Below are 24361 nucleotides of genomic sequence, written 5' to 3'. Positions count from 1 at the left end.
GTAACAGGACTCTTTCTTTGTTCCCAGGTGGATTAGCAGGTCAAGAAATAAAAGACACACCCATGTGAAAGTGGGTCCAGGCGGGGCATTGCCTTCTGGTCCTATGATGCCACCAATGCACTGGATAAACCAGCATTTATTATTAAGCTTAGTGAGGGCGGGGGTAGGTTAGTGAGGGATTTAGGGTCGTTTGATTATGAGGTAAGATGGTCACATGGGGTTGAAATAATTCTTTAACATAACATCGATATGCAGAAGTACAGTATACAGAGATAAGAATTTACATCATAGTGTGTGCATCAGTAATTTCTAACAGAGCCTTAAAACACAGTCAATCCATATCCTATGATTAGCAAGATATTAATCAGCAGTAACAGTTGCAGGAAAAGCTGCTTCCAAACAATCAATAGAAACAGGACATGAAGCTAGACAACCAGTTAAACCAAAAAATTCTCAGAAGGGAGTATGCCTAAACCCTGAGGAGACCTAGAAGAGCTGTGGCAAGATAAGGGTATTTATAACCCTATCTTATCCATATGAACATACGCCCCTCATGTGTCAATTTATAGGCTCTCCACAAGGGTTGCATCCCATTCCCAGAGCTATGAACATCTACTTTTCTGAGATAGGAATCTTGGTGATGTGAAACCTCCCTGACTACACGTCCATTTATAGGCTCTCTGCAGGTGGATGTACATCACGCGCTGTTGGCTCGTTCTGGCAGCCCATCCTGGCATTGTCTTTACACAATCCTGCATGCAATTTTGAATTTACAACAATCAGGAGCGTTTCATCTTTTGTTCCATAGCAATGGTTTCAGGGGGGTCTCCCTAGAGTACCACAGGTGCGCACCACCACACCCGGATAATTTTTGTATTTTTAGTAGAGACAGGGTTTCACCATATTGACGAGGCAGGCCTCAAATTCTGGAACTTGTGATCCACCTGCCGTGGCCTCTGAAAGTACTGGGATTACAGACGTGAGCCACTGCACCCGGCACATAAACCACACATTTCTTTGGGTTTTCGAATTCCAGCCCAAGAGAAACAATTTGATATTTGAGGGATGGCTGCACACAAATATTTGCACACAAATAAAAATGTTTGTAGATTGCACCACATGAGGGAGACTACCAGTATGACTATCAGGACAAAAATATCAAGAGTTTGGAATATGCACCTTAGGCAAGATGCAAGCCAACTACAATAGAATAGATCAAAGAAGAAGCCAGAAAAGTCTAGTCATTTTAACCAGGCAGCACATTTGTTGATTTTTACAACAGAGTCTCTATAATGCCCGATGTATTTATCCATGTGCAACAAGAAGTGTCAGAAACTGCACAGTCTCCCCCCTGCTTAGCTGGTAGAGAGCAATTCTATTTTCTAGCATTGCATGCCTATGTTAAATTAAAACAGGGAGTGAGAAGGATAGGCAAGTATAGAAGTAGAAGCCTAAAAAAAAAACTCCATATATTTGAGGAAAAAGTTGTGTTAAAGATGCAGCTAAGGGCAACCTTTGGGTGGACTAAAGGATCTCCTGTTATGTAAAAATGTGTGGGCCAGGTGCTGTGGCTCATGCCTGTAATCCCAGCACTTTGGGAATCCAAGGCGTGCGGATCAGCTGAGGTCGGGAGTTCAAGACCAGCCTGACCAATATGTAGAAACCCGGTCTCTACTAAAAATACAAAATTAGCCTGGTGTTGTGGTGCATGCCTATAATCCCATCTACTAGGGAGGCTGAAGCAGGAGATTCACTTGAACCCAGGTGGCAGAGGTTGTGGTCAGCCAAAATTTTGCCATGGCACCACCTTGGGCAACAAGAGAGAAGCTCCATCTTAAAAAAATAATAATGTGGTTGACATGATATATCTGACACTGTTAACTTACTCTCAGAAGCTACTCCTTGTGAAATCCTAAGTACAGCATTATTCTGGGAAGCAAAGGAGACAGGCATAAGCAAGGACAAATTAAGAGAGGTAAGAGTCTCATCATGATTGACAGTCTTGTTCTGACATCTTGAGAAAAGCTGTCCACAGTGTGCAGTCATCAACTTGTTGTCGTGCTTTGCAGTATAAGTATCTAAGTGATGGTGTTGAATAATTGGTGAGCTCTGAGTGGCCCACACCTCAGACACGAGGGTTTTCCCATGAAACTTACATTGAGTTGTCCACCTCTAGCTTATATGGCTTCAGGATCAGAGCTGTTCTTGGTCTTAGTGATTTCATTAGAGAAAATTTAATTGGAAGAACTAAAAGAATTCAGGGTCCAGTCCAGTCTACCAGTAGATTATAAAAGCTCAAAGATAATGAACAGTGGTTCAGTCTGGTAATAGGTGTACTACAGTTTTTCTTTTCAACATATTCTTTCTCTAAATAGGAGTCTGCATTTTTACCAAAGATAATTCCAGTAGGATGAATTGTTTGCAAAATTGACTCTCACCAAACTTGCCTAGATTTTTTACCTAAGTTCAACAAGAGTAGCAAGGGACCATAGAAGATCTTTTTAAACTTTGCGTTCTTAGAAGTTTTATAAGACTCTCAGATTAAGCTTCCAAAAACCTCTTGAGACTAGGAGGCCAAATCAAGGCCAACTTCAGACATTCCCTGCATTCCCTATGGGTTTATTCTATGTATATTCTCAAATAGAACATCCCAGTCAAAGCCTTAGTAACATAACCAATGTTTTCAAATGTGTCCTGTTATAAAGAGAGTAGATTCTTACTGAACTTGTGCAAATAACTTTATTACCATAAGCATATGAATACTCACAAATAGTTTCCCAATTCTGAAGCACTCAGATTGGGAACAAAAGCAAATGTTTTGACTTTTGTTTACAGAAGTATACTTTATCAAATTGCTGTAAAGTATAAAGAGCTTAAAAGAGAAAGTTCATAAATCTGGAGAATAAAATATTCAAAGAATCAGCACATTTTCAAATAAAAAATTATGAGAATATTATCCTTTTGATTATTAAGTCCAATATAACTGAGTTTTTTTCCTCTTTGTCTTGAATTTCATGAAGGTATCAGCCTGTTCATTAACATTTTGAAAGTTCTCAGAGAGTCCAGTGGTATGATCTTGAAGTTATCAGAAACTTGTATTCAAGAGTCGTTGTCAGAGTCTTTTCCATATATCTCCTCAAAGAAAAAGCAATTTTGGACTGTAGCTGACTGTAAATACTTCGAGGAAGAATAAAAGCAACTGTCTGGGAATGACAAAGATTTAAAATGACCATGGTTAAAAATCTAATGAGATTTTTATTAGGTTTATTATGGTAAAGACACAGCTCACATAGAAATCTAGTTACTTCTGTGGCATATGACACTATGACTGATAATATATTCTATTTCTAGAAATTTCATACGGTTTTTAGAAATCTTTTTTTTTTTTAATTTTTTTAAATTTTTTTTTCCTTGAGATGGAATCTCACTCTGTTGCCCAGGCTGGAGTGCAGTGGCAGGATCTCCGCTCACTGAAAACTCCACCTCCGGGTTCACGCCATTCTCCTGCCTCAGATTCCGGAGTAGTTGGGACCACAGGTGCCTGCCACCACACCTGGCAAATTTTGTTTTTGTGTTTTTAGTAGAGACGGGGTTTCACCGTGTTAGCCAGGATGGTCTCGATCTCCTGACCTCGTGATCTGCCAGCCTTGCCTCCCAAAGTGCTGGGATTACAGGCATAAGCCACTGCGCCCAGCCTAGAATACTCATATTATTAACATTCCCATAAATGTTATTTAGAGGTTTAGCAACACTTATCACTTATTTGAAAATGCTTTATATATATTTTAACATATAAAATAAGGTGGCTTTTCCATTCAGCTTCTGTTTCCCAGCTGGATTACTGAATTCTTGGTGTAGCCCATTAATAATTAGGGCCAAAAAAGTATAGTCTTATATATGTTCAAAAACGTCCTTAGGTAATTCCAGTACTTCTACTTCAAAATCATTGACTTAGTTGTAAGTTCTACCTATTATAACAAGAGTTCTCCATCCTCATTACATGTTAGTAGTGTCAGGGAAGACTTAAAAATTATCAATGCCTGGGTCCCTCTCCAGACCTTTAAACTTGAACTCATGGGTGGGGCTTGAGCATCCACTTTTAAAAATGTTTTCCAGTGATTCCAACGTGTAGCTATATTTCCCATCAGATTTCTCTGATTTCTTGTGGCCTTCACTTTTTTTCTATTTTGGTATCATGATGAATTTCAGATTTCATTTCCTGTCTTAAGCATTTCCTGTCCCCTGAGGTAGGGAATTTGCCTTCTTCATTTCTTTATCTTTTTTGAACAAGTGAATTAGTCATCAGGAAAAGGTCTCCACCACACATACATTGTGTTCTGAGTCTCAGGTTCACAGGCTAATCCTAAAGTCTTTTTCCTCCACGAGGTCAGAGGTTGTTTGTGATGAAAGGAGTGGTTAAGTCTGTAGTACAGATGGTGGAGGGGAGTTCACCCTGTTTTTAGACATAGCATTGGAACTAAGAATTTTATGTCTATATGGGTGAAGGGGCAGAGATGTGTAGGAAGACAGTTCTAATTAGGATAGAGGAATTATACTAGGAAGTAGAGGTAAAGGAAGTGAGAAGGATTAGTAAATAGAAGAAATGTGAACTTACCAAATAGGCTAGTGTAGACCCCTGGAGATTCTTGATTAAGTGGATTAACTAGATTTTAGAAAGGTAATGAGGCAGTCATATGCAAGGAAGGTTTCAAAGTCTGGAGACAAGAAGTCAAGCAACACTTTGAGAAGCGGTTGGTCTTTATGGGAATGGAGAGAATTACACTATTGAGAGATGTGAAAAATAATGAAGAGGGTTTCACAATGTGAAATTGTGTTTCTCATTTGAATCTGAGAAATAAACAAGACAATTATGTCTAAAAGACATTGGGGTAGAGGGAGCATGAAGGCCAGGGAGAAAGGGAACTGCAGGAATTAGTGTTGAGAAGCAGGAGTTTAGTGGAAGAAGGAGGAGATCCAGTCCCAGATACAGGCCAATAAGTCTTTTCCCTCTCCCAAGCATGGCAGTCAGCCTGCAGGAAACAGGACAAGAGAAAAGGCCATCATACCTGCCAGACTTCCTGAAATACAGAAATGACATCACGGCTGCTATGTCGGATTAATGCAAGGATAGACGTCCTCTTCCTGAAGAAGCTGTCATGGAAAGAAAAGAAAAGAAAAGAAGGAATGGAGATGATGTTACTTTACAGGGGGGAACCTCAGGAAACAGCATGTAACATGAGGTAGTCTATAATTGTTTCTTCAAAGAATGCATTATTTCTGTTGGAAAGTTGATGGGAGATGATTATATTCCTGCAGTTTTTTTTCCTCTCTCACCATGTTTCTAGGTTTTTTATCAGTCCTCTGTCAATTCTCTACTGCACTCAGATATTTCAGAAAGCTTTCGGATGTGTGAAAGGCTGATCGCTATTTTCTATGTCAGTAGAACTATCCACCTTTCCACCTTTTCATGATTGCATCTTTATCTCAGTGTCTCTGTGGTGGCAGCCATGAATCAGACCCTGCCAGGTCTCCGTGGCAGGGACCTGATTGACAGAAGGCCCAGGTCAGCGCATTTCAAATTCACCACCTCCTTTGCACAGAAAGCTTCCTTCCCACAGGCTTGCAGCAAGGGCGTGTAAGCAAGCCTAGTTCTCTGAGGCTCTCTTTAACTCTAATGGGTGACTGGTTGGAGGACTCCCCATCAGCCTTGCAAAAACTCTCTTAGAACTGCATTGATACCTAAAATTTCTTTCCCTTTCTTTTTCACAGGAGTGAGATTTGCATAGTGGTCTGTGGGTTCTCCCACACTATCTTCATGCCTGCCCCACATTCCCTCACAGGTGTCTTCCTGATAATTTATCTTATTTGTCTAGTCCTATCCTGGATGCATCTCAGTTGGTTAAAAAAAAAAAAAAAGAAAAGAAAAAACATACCAGGATCGATTCTTTACACTTCGGTTTTTTCCTTTCTCTCCCACAAGTAGTCAGTAACCATGTCCTAGTGTTTTTGTGGTACCTCTTTTTCTATATATATATGGAAATAGGTACTGTTGAGGGGCACATCTTATGTGTCAGGCCCTGTGCTAAATACTTTACCTGTACCTCATTTAATTCACACAATAACCCTGTCAGTTACAATTTATTTCCGTATTGCCGATGAAAGGACAGAAGCTTAGAGTAGTGTAAAAACTTTCCAAGTGTCATATGGCTACTAATAGGAGGATCTGAGATTTCATTCTGGGACTATTTGACCTCAAGGCTAATGATGACAGTAGTAATATAGCAGCTGACTGGTTCGTCTGTGTGTGGAATCTTGTTTCATTGACCGCATGAAACCTTTAAAAGAATCGTATGAAGCAAGCTCTCTCATGCTTCAGGATATGAAAGAAGAACAAACTAAACCCAAGCACAGTGAATGAAGTAAACAATATGGATTAGAGTGGATAAAAATAAAATGGAGAATGGAAAAAGAATACAGTAAATTAATGAAACCAAAGTTGATTCTTCAAAATAAAATCAACAAAATTGACGACCATTAACTAGACTAAGAAAAAAAGAGAGAAGATTAAATTACTAAAATCAGAAATGAAATGGAGTCCAAGCATGGTGGGTCATGTTTTAATCGTAGCACTTTGGAAGGTCACAATGGGAGGATTTCTTGAGGCCAGGTGTTTGGACCAGCATAGGTAACCTCGGGAGACCCTGTCTCTACAAAAAAAAATTTAAAACCAGTTAGCTGGGCATGGTGGCATGCATCTGTAGTCCTACTATCTTGGGGGGCTGAAGAAGGAGAATTTCTTCAGCCCAGGAAGTTGAGGCTGCAGTGAGGCACATTCACACTACTGCATTTCAGCCTGGGCTGGCCTACAGAGTGAGCGGCGCTCTCTCTCTAAAATAAAAGTTAAAAAGAAAAACAGAAAATGAAATGATTACTACCAATTCTAATAAAATAATGATTATGAAATTACTGTAAATACTTGTATGCTAATAAATCGTATAACCTAGATGGAATAGACAAATTCCTAGAAAAACACAAAAATATGAATAGAACTATAACCAGTAATAAGATTGAATCAATAAAAGCATTTGATGAAATTCAATATTTTTTCATAATAAAAACATTCTAACTAAGAATGTAAGGAAACCACCTCAACATAAAGGCAATATGTGAAAAACCCAATGCTAACATCACACTCAACGGAGAAAGACTGAAAGCTTTCTCTGTATGAGAAGGAACAAGACAAGGTTGCTGCTTTGGACACTTCTATTCAATGTAGTATTGAAAGGTCTAGTCAGAAAAATTAGGCAAGAATTTTTAAAAAGACATTCAAATTGGAAGAAAGGAGTAGAATTATTTCTGCTCACAGATAACTTGAACTTATATGTAGAAAATCCTAAAGATGGACAAACCTATTAGAATTGATAAATGAATTCAGTAATGTTCCACAATACAAAATCAACATTCAAACATCAGGCGTATTTCAATACACTAACCATGGACAATCCGAAGGGAAATTAAGAAAAAAAATTTAATTTGTATTAATATCAAAAAGAATAAAATACTTAGGAATAAGTTTAACCAAAGAGGTGAAATGATTATACCTGAAATCCATAAAATATTGTTTAATGATGACATCAATAAAATGAAAGACATTTTGTTTTCATGAAATAGAAGACTCACTGTTGTCAGGAGGACAATGAAACCCAAAGTGAGCTGCAGATTCAATATAATTCCTCTCAGAATCTCAGTGACATTTTTGCAGTAAAAGAAAAATCCATCCTAAAATTTATATTGAAACTCATGACCCTAAATAGACAAACAACTTTGAACAGGAAGAATGAAGCTGGAGGACTCACACTTCCTGATCTCAGCATTTACTACAAAGCCCCCATAACCAATAGAGTGTGGTACTGGCATAAAAGAGGACATAGAAATTAATGAAATGGAACAGAGACTCCAGAAAGAAATACTTGCATATATGGCCAAATGATTTTCATCAAGTGTGCCAAGATCGTTCAATGCGGAAAGGACAGTGTTTTCACCAAATGATATTGCAAAAGCTGGATATCCAAGGGCAAGAAGGAGTGGAACCTTTAGCTAGCATCATATACAAAAATTAACCCACAATAGATCAGATATCTAAATGTAAGAGCAAAATCTATACAACTCTTAGAAGAAAACAGGATAAAAACTTCATGATATTGGATTTCACAATGATTTCTTGGCTGTAACAACAAAAGCATAGGCAACAAATAAAATGGATAAATTGGACCTCATAAAAATCAAAACCTTTTATATATCAAAGAACATTATCAAGAAAGTAAAAAGGCAACCCATGAAATGAGAAAAATATTTGCAAATTATAAGTGTGATAAGAAATTAATTTCCAGAATACACAAAAAACTACGAGTGAACAACAGCAAACACCAGAAACCCAATTAAAAAATGAACAAAGGATTAAAATAGAGTTTTCTCCAAGGAAGATATACAAATATCCAATAAGCCCAAGCAAAGCTCTTCAGCATCACGAATACTTAGAGATATGCAAATCAAAACCACAATGTGACACCACCTCACACACTTTAGGATGGCTTTGATAAACAACAATGACAGCAACACAAAACAACAAGTGTTTTCAAATAAAAGGAAAAATCGGAGCTCTAGTGCATTGCTGATGGGAATGGGAAATGTTATAGCCACTGTAAAAAGTGGTGTGGCTGTTTCTCAAAAATTTAAACAATAAATTACCATTTAATCCAGCAATTCCACTTCTGGACATACTCCCCACAGAATTGAAAGAAATGTGAACAAATATTTGCACATTGATGTTCAGAGAAGCATTACACACAATAGCCAAAAATGGAAACAATGGAAAAGTCCATTGAAAGATAAGTGGGTAGGGAAATGAGGTATATCTATACATCAAAATATTATTCAACCTTAACAAGGAATAAAATTCCAATACATCGTGCAAAGTGGATGAACCTTGAAGACATTATGCTAACTGAAATAACCCAGACACGAAAGGATAATTATTCTATAATTCCATTTATAAAAGATAAAATAGCCAGCTACATAGAGACAGAAAGTAGAATGGTGGGTTCTAAGGGTTAGGGGGAGAAGGACTGAGAGTTACTGTTTATAGGGTACAGAGGTTTAATATGGTGAAAGGAAAAAGTTCTGGAAATGGATAGTGTGATGGTTACACAACACTAAATTGCACATTTAGAAATAGTTAATGATAAGACTTATATTGGATATATGTAAAGTGTCCTGGTAGTCTTACCCTTACAAATACACACTTTTTGGCATAGCCCCTTTCCTGCCATGCAGAGCCCCAGAGGTGAATCTCCCTATTTCTTCAAGTGTGCATCACTCACTGTCCTCTGTGCTGTGTCCCACATGCAGTGCCCACAGCCTCATAGAGCCTGTGACTTCAGAGCCAGGACACAGCTCAAGAGTCTGCCCTGAGACTCCCTCTCTTAATTTCCCTGCAGCCTAGGCTTCACTTCAACTGACAGCTCGATTTAGCCGAATTCAGGACAGGCCACCAGGGCTCTTTCTCCACACATGCTGGTCCCACACCAGGTGGAGTCAGGCAGGGCCAGTCACCGGAGAAGACCGGAGCAGATTAGGGAGCGGTCTGAGCTGCTCCTCTCATCCAAGGGGCTTCCTCCTCTCATTTGGGGGGAAAATGTGAGCTTGTTTCAAAGCCTCGGATGCTCCTTGTAGCTCATGCAGTAGAGAAAAAAAATAAAGATGTGGCAGAAAGTGATGTATTGGTGACAGCGAGAAGCAACTTGACCTTGAGGACTCTCCTTCTTGTCCCTCTGTGAAGCCTCTTCCACCACATAGGGCTCAGGGCTGACAAAGCCCCCTCCCTACCTTTCTCAGGCTGGACACAAAGTCAGCCATGAGAAAACAGAAAAACAAGGAGAAGAGAGTACGTAGAGACAAATTGGGAGGGTTCAGGAGGAGAATTTAGGATTTGCTTCTGCCAATGGGCCACAGGCTGGGAATTAAAATGTTTTCCTGGGTCTCCTCTGAAAGCCAGATAGACTCCACCTAAAACCCTGTTGCCAGTGATGCAGGGATCCACTTACCAGAGACTTGGATCGTCTTGAATGTGGAACTTACGCTGCCAGTGGCTAAGTTACGAGCGGAGCAACCATAGATTCCGCTATGCTTTGTAGTAATTTCGTGGATAGAGAGCTCTTGTCCTGATTGCAGAAACTTCCCATTCATCGTCCAAGAATACTCTGCCGGTGGGTTAGAGTCCGCGAAGCAGTACAAGTAGAGTTTTTCTCCTGAACGGTAATAGGGGGATGAAGACAAAATGCTGGGGATGTGTGGACCATCTGGAGTAAAGAGAATAAAGTCACAGGTGATGTCATCTGAAGGAAGGGGATGTTCCTGGTCTCTTAAAGGGACACAATGTCCCTCTGAGCCAAGACACACCCTCAAGGCCCAGCCAAACCGCTCCTGTGTTCACTGGGCCGAAGCCTGAGGTATTCTCCTGTTTCTCCCATCACAGGCTGTAGACTCCAAGTCTCCCATGACAAGAGCATCTCTTCCCCTTATATTTTTGTTTAAGGCTGTGCATACCCAGAATTTTCCAGGGCAGGGAGTCATGGCCAGCCCTGGTGTCCAGAAATAAAAGTGTCTGTACTTGGACCTGAGACAGTCTGAGAGGCCTGGCCTGTGTTCATTTGGATTTTAGCGGGTGGCCTGGTTCACACAAAAACCAAAGATACAAAGGACATCCAGTGTGACTGGGTCACTGGGGGTGCTACCAACTTGGTCCCATATTTCACATTCATAGGGGCCTGTGTCATTTCTGTGACATTGCCTAGAATGAGGATCCTCTTATCACCGGGTTGCTTTAACCTGGGACTGTGTGGATAACAGAGAGAAGATTGTCCTGTGTGGCACCTTTGATTCCTCCACAGGCATCCTTCAATCAGAGTTAACATCTCCCACCTCTCAGCCCACCCGAGTCCTTGAAAGTCAATAGCTGGTGTGTGTGTCACGAGACAGATGCATGATGATCTAAGGGCTCAAAGACTGTGAGGCCACCTGCTCTGTCTTAGGGAAGCACAGACTTTCTCAAGAGTGAATTGAGCAGCAGTGTTGGGTCATGGACAGATACATCAGTGGGAGTCACAGTCCCTCATACACCTCCCAGTCCCTCTCTAATCAGCTGACTGGCTGGCTCACCTTGGGTTCCTTACCTGGAGTGTGCAACTGCTGGGCCCTTTCCAAATTCCATCCTACTTTGCCCCCCTAGATGTGATTTCTCTACGGCTTCCATTTCCAAGGACATTCTAGAGATGAGTAATAGTGGGACTTCCCATTGTCCTGAAACCCTGAAGATACTGAGCAGCCTGGCCTGGGACTGGATGTTTCAGCAGAAAGAAGACAGGGGAGACCAGAGTCAAGCCTGGAGGTCAGTTCAGTCATTAGGCCGTGGAGGCGCAAGGTGGGGCAGTTTTCTGCAGGTGTTTCATGATGACTTACTTGAGCCAGTGACCTCCAAAGATAGAGCAGAGTGCAAGGAATGATCTAGAAAGAGTGAAGGGGACAGGCAAGAGCTGGTGGCTTGGGAGCAGAACCATGTTCCCTGTTCTGGGTTCTTTAAGTTTCCTCTCCTTCTGCAGAGGGCAGGTGAGGACTAAATGGATCTTTCCAGAAATACATGTGGACATTTGCAAATGCAGAACGGACTGGTGGAAAGGGTGGGAATGAACTGCTGGAAATCTGGTCCTCGTGGACCATACGTGTTTGATGGATATGAGACAAATTTGGGGAGAAATTTTGCAAACATTTTCTTTCATTGGACCCTCTACTCTCCGATTCCATGGGTTTGACTACTCTAGGGACATCATGTAAGTGGATTCCAGAGTGAATCTGAGAAGAGACTGCTGGTTGCCAAGAGCTGGGAGTGGGGAGAATCAGAAGTTGTTCACGGGTGTGCAGTTTCAGTTATGCAAGACGGGGAGGTTCTAGAGATCTGCTGTACAGCTCGATGCCTATAGTTCACACAGATTGAGTGTTTCTTATGCATAAGACTTAGGACAAAAAGTGTTTTGGATTTCTGACATTTTTTGATTTGAAATATTTGTCACATACTTTCTGGTTTAGCATCCCAAATCTCAAAGATTCAAAATCTAAAATGCTCCAGTGAGTATTTCTTTTCAGCATCACATTAGTCAGCAAAAGTGGGAGGTGATAGGCTAAATACATTCTTGCCCCTTTTTTTTCTCACCACGTTTCTAGCTTGGTGATTAGTTTTTGGTCAATTCCACACTGGCCATGCTGCACTTGTATGTTTTTGAAGGCTTTGGGATGTGAGAAATAATGATTGCTATTTTCTATGTCATGAACACTTTCCACCTTTCCATGTTTGCATCTTTTTCTCAGTGTCTCTGTTGTGGCAGTCATCAGTAAGAGCCTGTCAGGTCAGATTTAGGACAGATTTTTGTAATTCTGCAAAAAAAAAATGTTTCTGGGATTCTGGTAGGGGTTGTGTTGAATCTGCAGCTCACTTTGGGTAGTATTGTCATCCTAACAATATTGATTTTTCCAGTCCATGAAAATGAAATGTCCTCCCACATATTGATGTCATCTTTAATTTCATTCAGTAAAGATTTGTAGTTTTCAGGGTATAACCCTTAGACCTTTTTGGTTAAACTTACTCCAAAATATTTTATTCCTTTTTGATGTTAATGACAATGGAAATTCTTTTCTGAATTTCCCTTCACATTGTTCATTGTTACTGTATAGTCTAAAGAATGATCTAGAAAGAGTGAAGGGGACAGGCAAAAGCTGGTGGTTTTCGAGCAGAAACATATTCCCTGTCCTGGGTTTTTTATTTTCCCTCTCCCTTAGCAGAGGGCAGGTGGCTCTTCCCTGATAGCCAGATAGACTTCACTGGAAAACATATTGCCAGTGCTCCAGGGATCCACTTACCAGGGACTATGATCCTCTTGATTATGAGATTTGTTCCACCAGTGACTGAGTTATGCATGAAACAGACATAGACCCCTCTATATGTTTCAGTGATTTGGAGAGTAAAAAACACTTGTGCTGATTGCTGGAACTTCCTATCAATCAGCCAAGAATGCTCTGCCAGTGGGTGAGAGTCTGTGAGGCAGGAGAGCTTGGGGACTTCCCCTGGATGGTAATAGGTATATGAAGAAGAAATGGTGGGGGCATCCAGGATATCTGGAGCAAAGAAAATAAAGTCACAGCTGATGTTGTCAGAGGGAAGGGAAAATCCTTGTCTGTGGAAGGGCCACAGTGACCCTGTGAGCTAAGTCACAACACTGAAGTCCCAGACAAATCCCTGCTGTGTTCACTGATCTGGAGCCTGAGACATTCACCTACTTCTCCCATCATAAACTGTGGACCCTGAGTCTCCCATGACAGGAGCAGCCTCTTCTCTCCCATTGGTGATCAAGCCTAAGCCTACTCTTAGGACTTATGGCCAGCTTTGATATCCGGGGATAAGGGTCTCTGTACTTGCACCTGAGAGGGACTGGGAGGCCTGGCCTCTGGTCATGTGTATTTGGGATGGCAGCCTGGCTCACAGAGGAACAGAAGATACTCACAGAGGAGATTCAAGATGACTGGGTCACTGCGGCTGGAACTCCTTGGGTTCTTCATTTCACATTCATAGGGTCCTGCAGTATCCTTTGTGACACCAAATAGACTGAGGGTCCTGTTGTTTTTGGACAGCTGCAACCTGGGACTCATAGGGAGTCTCTGACCATTTATCCACCACAGGTAGCTTACATCCTGAGTGTCAGGATCACAGGATAAGATCACAGTCTCCGTGCCCTCCCTGGGGTTTAAGTTGCTGCTGGAGATGTAGGGCTTGGGAGTCTCCACTGTGCAGATAACAGAGAGAAGATTGTCCTATGTGGTACCTTTGATTCCTCCAAAGACATTTTTCAATCAGAGATGGCATTTCCCACTTCAGCCCACCCAAGTCCTTAAAACCCCATGGCAGGTATGTGTGTTACAAGACAGATGCATGGCAATCTGAGGGCTCAGAGATTGTGAGGCTGCCTTCTGTATGTGGGAGAAGCACAGACTTTCTCAAGTGTGAATTGAGCAGCATCTTTGCATCATGGAAAAACATGGGTTCAGCAGTCAGAGCCCCTGGTGCCTCTCTGAGTCCCTCCCTCTCCAACTGCCTGCCTGGCCCACCTTGTGATCCTCACCTGGAGCATGCAGTGCTAGAATCTTCTTAGTTTCAGTCTTACTTTGCTCCCAAGGTATGTTTTCTCTGCAGCTTCCCTTTCCAAGGGCATCCTAGAGACGGATGATGGAACTTCCCATTGTCCTTAGGCCCTTTGGGTAGTGGGAAAACTGGACTGGGACTGGGTACTTCAGCGGAAATAACACAGGGGAGACCAGAGTCAAGCCTGGAGGTCAATTCAGTCATCAGGGAGTGGAGCAACAAGGTGGGGCAGTTTTCCCAGCTGTCTCATAGTGACTGACTTGAGCCAGTGACCTCTAAAGATAGAGCAGAGTCCAAGGAATGACCTACAAAGAGTGAAGGGGACAGGCAAGAGCTGATAGCTTTGGACCGAGACCATGTTTTTCTGTGGATGATGTCCTGTGTCCACGATGTTCCCTTCCCCCTGTAGAGGGCAGGTGAGGACCATGTGGATCTTTCTAGAAATACATGTGGATGTTTGCAAATGCACAACTGACTAGTGGAAAGCACGAGCATGAACCGATGATGGAAGCCTGGCCCTCATGGACCATATGTGTTTGGTGGCTCTTAGACCAATATTTGGGAAGAAGTCTTGCAGATACTTTCTCTCAGTAGACATTCTACTCTCTGATTCTGTGAGTTTGACTACTCTATGTACCTCATCTCAGTGGATTCCAGTGAATCAGAGAGTAGAATAGTAGTTTCCAGGAGCTGGGGTGAGGGGAATAGGGCATTGTTCCATGGGTGTGCGCTTTCAGTTATGCAGGATGAGGAGGTTCCAGAGATCTCCTGTAGATCTTCATACCTATAGTTCATACAGATAAAGTGTTCCTTATGCAGAAAACTTAAAACCAGGTGTTTTGGAGTTCCAACATTTTTTATTTTGGAATATTTGCAGTAGATGTACTGGGTTAGCATCCCACATCTGAAAAATTTTAAATCCAAAATGCTCCTGTGAGCACTTCTTTTTAGCACCATATCAGTGGTCAGAAGTGTTGGATTTTGGTGCATTTCAGATTTTGGATTTCTGGATTTGGGATGCTCAATTTGTAATATTGTAATTTTCCCATAAAAAGTTGTCAGGATTTTAGACCTTATGTTACGATGTGACTCTAGTAACAAAACAAAACAAAACAAAATTTGAAGGAAACATTAAAATGTTGTCATCAGTGGAAATTTTTACTGATGGTCCAAACATCTAAGATCAATTGCCGGTAGTAGTATTTCTCTTGATACCCAATTAAGGTTTAGGTGTGCGGTGAATTCCAGCAGGATCACATTATGCTCAAAGAAAGATGCCAAAGGTGAGTAGAAGAGACCCGTTGAAAGGACAGAACTTGTCAGTGTGTCAATTACAAAAAGGGAGGAATGATGCTGAATTAAAAGAAGTGATGTGTGTTATGTTAGTAAATATAGAAAGAACTCCCTGTTTCTAATTTCTGTGCAGAGTTAGGAAAAATGGGGAGGAGCCCAGAACAGGTATGTGAAGTGCTGTTTTCATTTTCTCTCAACCTCAGGAAATACAACTAGAGTTTAAGTTTGTGTGAATTAAGAAGAGTCTAAGTGAGATGCCATTGGGTCATGTGTCCCCCACACGAAGAATCCCAACTTATGAAAATGGCATCATCATGAAGAAACAATGGAATGTGGCCCAGGCAGGAAAACCATCAGATAGCACCCCCTGGCCACCTCCAACAGGTCCCCGAACCCAGCAGTATTCCCATTATGTGAATGGTACAGCCTTGGTAGTTGTCCCATAACTACAAAATTTAAAAATTGCTATTGTCAATACAAAATGAAAAATATGAAGTTGAATATATTGCTCCATTTTTTCTCCCTACTCTTTTTGAACATTCCTGTTTCATTTTTGGAAGTTTCTATTGACACATCCTCAAGCTAGGGATTCTTTCCTCAGCTGTGTGCATTCTACCAGTAAGCATCAAAAGCATTCTTCATTTCTCTAACAGCATTTTTTTTTTCTGAGATGGAGTCTCGCTCTATTGCCCAGGCTGGAGTGCAGTGGCATGATCTTGGCTCATGGCAAGCTCTGCTTCCCGGGTTCATGCCATTCTCCTGCCACAGCCTCGCGTGTAGCTGGGACTACAGGCACCCGCCAGCACGCCCAGCTCATTTGTTTGTATTTTTAGTAGAGATGGGGTTTCACCGTGTTCGTCAGGAAGGTCTCAATCTCCTGACCACGTGATCCGCACGCCTTGGCCTCCCAAAGTGTTGGGATTACAGACGTGAGCCTCTATGCCTGGCCATCTCTGAGGTATTTTAACTAGTTGTGGACTTTTGAGTTTGTTCAACTGTTTACTTACTGTTAGAACCGAGTGACAAATTTCAAGCTTGTTATATGCCTGACAGGAAACCAGAAGTCTCTAGGAAGTGACTGGAGAATGTGAGCTCCATAGTAGGTTGAGGATGGAGTCACGAGGGAAATGGGTGAAATCAGCCCATGGACTTTGGAGACTACAAGCCTGTCCAGCCTCTGACACCCTGGTGAGTCAGTGCAAAGATTACAACAGTGACAGTAAACTAGCATGGGTGACTCCATCTGGCATCTAGTCTAAGGCTGGCTGTCCTCACTCATTCCTGGACATAGGCCAGGCTAACCATGGGAGGAATTTACTTTATAGTTTAACTTTGAAGAAACAATGATAATAGTTCCTCGATAACACTAATACCCTTATTTTGCTCAGGGATTGCCTTTGCAAAACTGGTGAAAGACCGTGAGAGTAAGATTATAGGAGAGCAGTGAATTCTGCTAAAATGTAGGCACAGTTTCTATAATCCCTTACTGCTCAAATATCATTCGCCCAGAATTTACAAAATTCGTAATCAATTGCTTTCATAGATAACATCATTATTGTAGAACCTGAGATTGGTCTTCTGAGGAGTTTCTCATTCTTTGCATTCTGGCAAGCCGCTGATCTCATCCATACCCATGACTAATGGCTTAGCCAGTCACGTGGTCCCCACTTAGAGTCAGATTCAAGTACAAACAGATCATTTCCCTCTGCCCCCGTGATTCCATCCCCAAACAATCAGCAGTACTGATTTTTTAGTCCTGTGCCTCTGAAACTATGCTTGAATATCTCTGTCTAATGTTGACAGCTGGTACCATTCCTTCTGAAACTATTCCAATCAATAGAAAGAGGGAATCCTCCCTGACTCATTTTATGAGGCCAGCATCATCCTGACACCAAAGCCTGGCAGAGACACAACAAAAAAAGAGAATTTTAGACCAATATCCCTGATGAACATCGATGCAAAAATCCTCAATAAAATACTGACAAACTGAATCTAGCAGCACATCCAAAAGCGTATCCACCATGATCAAGTGGGCTTCATCCCTGGGATGCAAGGCTGGTTCAACCTACACAAATCAATAAACGTAATCCAGGATATAAACAGAATCAAAGACAAAAATCACATGACTATCTCGATAGATGAAGATAAGGCCTTGGACAAAATTCAAAAGTTCTTCATGCTGAAAACTTTCAATAAATTCTATATTGATTGAACGTATCTCAAAATAATAAGAGCTATTTGTAACAAACCCACAACCAATATCATACTGAATGGGCAAAAACTGGAAGCATTCCCTTTGAAAACTGGCACAAGACAGGGATGCCATCTCTCACCACTCCTATTCAACATAGTGTTGGAAGTTCTGGCTAGGGCAATCAGGCAAGAGAAAGAAATCAAGGGTATTCAGTTAGGAAAGGAAGAAGTCAAATTGTCCCTGTTTGTAGATGACATGATTGTATATTTAGAAAACCCCATTGTCTCAGCCCAAAACCTCCTTAAGCTGATAAGTAACTTCAGCAAAGTCTCTGGACACAAAATTAATGTGCAAAAATCACAAGCATTCTTATACACCAGTAACAGACAAACAGAGAGCCAAATCATGAATGAACTTCCATTCACAATTGCTTCAAAGAGAATAAAATACCTAGGAATCCAACTTGCAAGGGGTGTAAAGGACCTCTTCAAGGAGAACTACAAACCACTGCTCAGTGAAATAAAAGAGGACACAAACAAATGGAAGAACATACCATGCTCATGGATAGGAAGAATCAACATCGTGAAAATGGCCATACTGCCCAAGGTAATTTATAGATTCAATGCCATCCCCATCAAGCTACCAATGACTTTCTTCACAGAATTGGAAAAAACTACTTTAAAGTTCATATGGAACCAAAAAAGAGCCTGCACTGCCAAGACAATCCTAAGTCAAAAGAACAAAGCTGGAGGCATCACGCTACCTGACTTCAAACTACACTACATGGCTACAGTAACCAAAACATCATGATACTGGTACCAAAACAGAGATATAGAGATTGGAACAGAACAGATCCCTCAGAAATACTACCACAGATCTACAGCCATCTGAACTTTGACAAACCTGACACAAACAAGAAATGGGGAAAGGATTCCCTATTTAATAAATGGTGCTGGGAAAATTGGCTAGCCATAAGAAGAAAGCTGAAACTAAATTCTTTCCTTACTCCTTATACAAAAATTAATTCAAGATGGATTAGAGACTTAAATGTTAGACCTAATACCATAAAAACCCTAGAAGAAAACTTAGGTAATACCATTCAGGACATAGGCATGGGCTAAGGCTTCATGTCTAAAACACCAAAAGCAAAGGCAACAAAAGCCAAAATTGACAAATGGGATCTAATTACACTAAAGAGCTTCTGCACAGCAAGAGAAACTATCATCAGAGTTAACAGGTAACCTACAGAATGGGAAACAATTTTTGCAATCTACGCATCTGACAAAGAATTAATATCCAGAACCTACAAAGAACTCAAACAAATTTACAAGAAAAAGACAAACAACCCTATCAAAAAGTGGGCAAAGGATATGAACAGACATTTCTCAAAAGAAGACATTCATACAGCCAACAGACACATGAGAAAATGCTCGTCATCACTGGCCATCAGAGAAATGCAAATCAAAACCACAATGAGATACCATCTCTCACCAGTTAGAATGGCAATCATTAAAAAGTCAGGAAACCACAGGTGCTGGAGAGGATGTGGAGAAATAGGAACATTTTTACACTGTTGGTGGGATTGTAAACTAGTTCAACCGTTGTGGAAAACAGTATGGCGATTCCTCAAGGGTCTAGAACTAGAAATACCATATGACTCAGCCATCCCATTACTGGGTATATACCCAAAGGATTATAAATCATGCTGCTCTAAAGACACATGCACACGTATGCTTATTGCACAAGTATTCACAATAGCAAAGACTTGGAATCAACCCAAATGTCTATCAGTGAGAGACTGCATTAAGAAAATTTGGCGTATATACACCATGGAATACTATGTAGCCATAAAAAAGGATGAGTTCGTGTGCTTTATAGGGACATGGATGCAGCTGGAAACCATCATTCTCAGCGAACTATCGCAAGAACAGAAAACCAAACACCGTGTGTTCTTACTCATAGTGGGAATTGAACAATAAGATCACTTGGACACGGGAAGGGGAACATCACACATGGGGGCCTATTATAGGGAGGGGTTGGGGGTGGGGTTGCAATGACAGTTATACCTGATGTAAATGACAAGTTGATGGGTGCTGACGAGTTGATGGGTGCAGCACACTAACATGGCAAATATATACATATGTAACAAACCTGCACGTTGTGCACATGTACCCTAGAACTTAAAGTATATTTTTAAAAAAAATTTTTTAATTAAAAAAAGAAAAAATCTCTAACCCCTGATCCACTAGGGAGGCTGATTTGAGTATTAATATACCTCCGTCCTCCTATTTGGCAGACTTGGAGTCATTAAAATCTTTCTTTACTGCAAATCACCATCTGGATAAATTGGTTTTGTTTGTGCAGGAGGCCAGAAGAACATGTCTGGGAATTATAAGAATGGATGGAGGAGCTGCCTATCCCTGTCCCACGGTCTTGTGCACAGATCAGCCTCACAACAGGAAAGAGCCCTGGATGGGGATACAGTGGAAGTTTATTCTCTTAGTGACTTGTGGACATTGGCTCGAGATGAAGCCTGGCAGGAGTGGAAACTCCAGGTCATTTCTATGCCTTTCCTATTACCTGGGAGGTGGACCATTCCACAGTGTTAACAGGAAGGAAATAGAAGGCAGCCTAGATAGAGGGAGTGTCTGGGGAAGGCCTAGGGTTGGAGGAAGAAGCTGTGCGGGGCAGGGCTTGCCAGTTAGAATGAAGTGGGAGGAAGATGAGGGACACAGAGAAGCAGAGAGAGGCAGAGATAGCATGGCAGTGAACAGTGGGGGCTACAGTGACTTCAGAGACCCCAGGGACTAGGTGTCCCCATTTCCACAGTCCAGAACCAGGGAGCCCTGAAAATCCTTCAGTGGCCAAAGGGTTTCGACTTACATGAGGTGGGGTGTCTTTAGGGGCAAGAGGTAGTGGGGGGATGAAAGATGGGTGTCAGCCTCTGAAGGACAAGGGACAGGTGTGACCTAGACCTCCTAGGATTGTGCATCTGAGATCCAGTCTCTAAAGAGGTTATGGATCATTCATCTCTTCATTCAATTCCTTCATTTGTTATGTGAGAGCACCTGAGTGTGTGTCTCTCACTGGGCCTGTGCTGGTGCAGGGTGTGAGTGGGGAAAGAAAACAAGGTCCTGTCCTTTATCCGGTATGCCAGTGACATGGACACTTTGGGAAGCAGGATTTCAGGTTCAGTGATAGGGGTTAAGATCTCAGGGGGAGGCCTGGACATTTTTTGCACTGACTCTGACAGTTGAGGCAGGTGATTCAGTTCTGGAGTACAGAGTAATCAGCTGACCATTTGCTCTCGCTCCTCTGAGGTTTGGATGCCAAAGATGAGAGGATTTGAGCCAATAAATGACTACGAGACCCTTGGATCCCAGTAATTCCTCACTTCTGGTGGAGGAGAGGATGGACCTGTAGCTGCAGACAGACCTCATGTGACCCTGATCTGCCTTTTGTGTTTGCCTGATTCTAGCTCAGTGACTGTGCGTTCCTGTGCCTCAGTTTTCTCTCAGTCAAATAAGCTAAATGGCGAATGGACTGTGGCTTTTCATGCTATCTGTGAATACATTGTAAATTCTTCACAGTCACCTGACCTAATGCTTGGCACAGTGGAGGTGTTCACACAAACGGCATTTATTATTATTCACTCTCATGAGAGAGCACCTTTAGGTCAGATCCCTGTGGACAAGCTGCTGCCAGGTACATTTTCTCTCTTCTGTTTCTGCTTCTGGGGACATTAGAGTTTCTATGGAGTGTCCTAAGCCTCACAAGGCAGTTGACTGATGGCCTACAAAGCTTGTCTTTCTGTCCTCTCCTCTCTGAGTCTCAGGTGAAGAAAGCTCTGTCCTTGCCCAGATGAGGCTCTGAGGGCTGAGCCCTGGTAGCGAGCAGCTCCAGGAGACACAGTCCTCAGACACCTGGTGAATCCTTGGTCCCAGTAAGCCCTGCCAAAACCCAGCCCTGGCACAGGCTCCTCAGCTTTATCTGGAGTAAGGATTTAGGGACAGGGGTCTGGGGTTGAGGTTTCTAGGGCTGAGCTTTTCTGAGAGTATCTCAGGGGGCCTCTTAGGCAAAGCCCTACTCAGTTCTCCAGGGTCTTTCTCAGGGTCAAGTTTATGAAGAGGACATGAGGTGCTTGGCTGAGACTGATCTCCTCCTGCTGAGCACCTCCCACCCCCCATCAGACTGTCCTTCCTGTGCAGCAAGTGTCTGCAGGGTCTGGAGGCAGGAAAGGAATTCTGATCTGTTGAGGTTTGTCTCCTCTGTGTGTGTCCTGCACTAAATGCCAAAACCCCAACATGGGACATAATGCAGAGAGGGACACAGGCACAGTCCAGGCCTGACCATCCTGTGTGTGCAAAGTAGAAGTGACCCCCACCCCCCAACACCCAGGGATCATGTGGAATCACTCACGGTATAAGGTGTAATGTCCAGTTATTCTTTTAATCTTATCACCTCGCTTTATAATTTGTATGGTGTAGGATCCTGTGTCCGTCCGGGTGACATTCTGAATCAGCAGGGATGCATTGGAATATACAGTTTCTCGTCCACTGTATACAGGCCCAAATACAATCATTTCAGTGTCTATTACATATGATGTGATGTAATGGTGGACGTCCATTATTTGCCCTTTGTACCAGCTGTAGCCAATAAGATTCTGGGGCAAATTGTGGACAAGTAGCAGAACATCCTTCCCCTCAGAAAGTTTGGTTGGCTGTGCTTCAATCGTGACTTGGGCAGTGGTGGGCGGGTTCCAGAAGATTAAAAGTGATGCTAGGAGGTGGAGAGAGCATCAGTCAATATTGACACCTATGTATTGGGGTAAAAAGATGGGGCCTTGGGTCCTGAGAAAATCTCTTCAATCATCAGCCTTGTAGACGCACACACACAAACACACACACCCCTTTTTGTGTGTATGTGTGTGTGTGTGTTTTTGTCCTACTGTCCTACTGGGTCAAGGTCAGCAGCACGACCCCTATTCATTCAACACTTCTGACCTCGGCATTTTTCTCTTTGAAATCCTCTTCCCCAGGTGTCTGCATGGCTCCCTCCACACTGCCCTCAGGTTCTGCTCACATCAGGGCGTCCTCAGACTTCTTTCATGACACCTCCTTCAGAGACCCTGGATCTTCCATTTCTGACCTTTCCCTGCTCTGCTCCCTCCGGAGCTCTTGTCAACACCTGACCTCACATTCCAGATCTCTTTGCATGTCTGTCTTCCTGCCCATGAGAGCGTGAGCTCCGTGAGGACAGAGACACTTGTGATCTTGGTTGCACCCCAGTGCCTGCGACAGGCTGCAGACTCCTGCAGATGTGAGGGTTCCCAGGGACCTCCAAGCCAGAGATACTTTTTTTCTTTCCCCAATTGTTGTGGTTTTTTGTTGAGGACAATGTTTCATGTCCTGCTTATATTTTCATCTGAAGTGTCATCTCATAATAGTTATTATTATCATTTTTCAAAATATGGTGGCCAGTGATGCTAAACAAGGAGAACAGAACACTTGAGATTTTCCTACCTATTACCAATTCCAGTTCAATGTGATTTTCCTGTTGTGACCCTGTCCCTCTCTGGTATATTTTCCCCAATCCAGGATCCAACAGAGCCTTCTTTCCTTTATTTATTTGTTTTCTTTTCTTTTTGAGATGGAGTCTCATACTGTCTCCCAGGCTGGCATGCAGTGGTGCCATCTTGGCTCACTGCAACCTCTGCCTCCCAGATTCATACAATTCTCCTGCCTCAGCCTCCTGAGTAGCTAGGATTACAGGAGGACACCACCACACCTGGTTAATTTTTTCTGTTTTTAGTAGAGACGGGGCTTCACTGTGTTGATCAGACTGGTCTTGAACTCTTGACCTCATGATCCATCCACCTCAGCCTCCCAAAGTGCTGGCTTATTTTATTTTTTAGAACCCCATCCCCTCCAGGAGACCCCATCCAATCATTCTGCTTCCTCCTCCTGTCCTCTCCCAGGAAGTTCTCTCCTCACCTGTGAGTAGAAGTTCCTTCCAGGTGATATGCAGTGTGTAGGGAGGCACTGAGAGGGGCCCCATGGCCTCTTCTGCCTGTGTGTTCTCCTCTGTGGAGATGAGCCTGGGATCCAAAATGTTTCCGAGCACAGCTGTCAGCTGTGCTGTCCTTCCTCCTTCTGTGCTGAGCCTCTTCCCCGGGGCAGGAGCACTTCTCAGGCTTATGGGCGGGGTCTGAGCCCAGGACACTTCTCTATCCCCTCCCCTCTCAGTACTGCCTCTTTGTCCCTCCTTCTCTTTTTCCTTTTGTCTGTGTGTCAAGTCCCTGGGAATTGTGGAGGCCTCTACATTTCTCATCAGTGATCTTTGTCACCAAACCTCGGTACACACTGTGCAAAACAACAAACATACACAAAAAAGAGACGCGCACAGACACACAGAGTCACACACATACCCTGTAGGTTGGGCAAGCACAGTTCTGGGCCTCAGCCTCCTACTGACCCAGTGGCTCTGAGTCGGGGTGTACATTCACACCCCTTGCCCTCTTTCATCCCCATCTGGCTCTCCCCTTCAGTGCAGGAGGCTAGAGCTGCATCAGGTCCCTGTTATAGGGACACCACATTGTGCTGTGGGTGAGCTGTGTGTTGCCTGGTGAC

General features: G+C 42.6%; 1 protein-coding gene across 1 annotated transcript; it reads right to left on the bottom strand.

Moving 5' to 3' along the window:
* Positions 1 to 5339: 5339 nt before the first annotated feature.
* On the bottom strand, positions 5340 to 24119 carry LOC140711963 (pregnancy-specific beta-1-glycoprotein 2-like). Its single transcript, XM_073017257.1, has 5 exons — positions 23726 to 24119; positions 22152 to 22511; positions 13611 to 13889; positions 10104 to 10358; positions 5340 to 5543 (listed from the first exon to the last, which is right to left on the bottom strand). Exons 1-5 carry the CDS (start codon positions 24060 to 24062, stop codon positions 5485 to 5487), a joined length of 1290 nt encoding a protein of 429 aa, XP_072873358.1. The 5' UTR covers positions 24063 to 24119; the 3' UTR covers positions 5340 to 5484.
* Positions 24120 to 24361: the final 242 nt, after the last annotated feature.

The sequence above is a fragment of the Chlorocebus sabaeus genome, chromosome 6 (assembly GCF_047675955.1).
Source record: "Chlorocebus sabaeus isolate Y175 chromosome 6, mChlSab1.0.hap1, whole genome shotgun sequence".
Taxonomy (NCBI): Eukaryota; Metazoa; Chordata; class Mammalia; order Primates; family Cercopithecidae; genus Chlorocebus; species Chlorocebus sabaeus.
Note: the sequence above shows the minus strand (reverse complement) of the source record. Positions and strands in the feature narration are given on the sequence as shown.

What these genes read in the sequence shown, in the direction of transcription:
- LOC140711963 (XM_073017257.1), bottom strand. Translation starts at nt 24,062, where the DNA reads ATGAGAAATGTAGAGGCCTCCACAATTCCCAGGGACTTGACACACAGA. An exon ending in TGGACATTACACCTTATACC is followed by an intron (nt 13,890 to 22,151) that starts GTGAGTGATTCC and finishes TTATCTGCACAG; the next exon opens with TGGAGACTCCCAAGCCCTAC. An exon ending in AGTCATCTTGAATCTCCTCT is followed by an intron (nt 10,359 to 13,610) that starts GTGAGTATCTTC and finishes TCTTTACTCCAG; the next exon opens with ATGGTCCACACATCCCCAGC.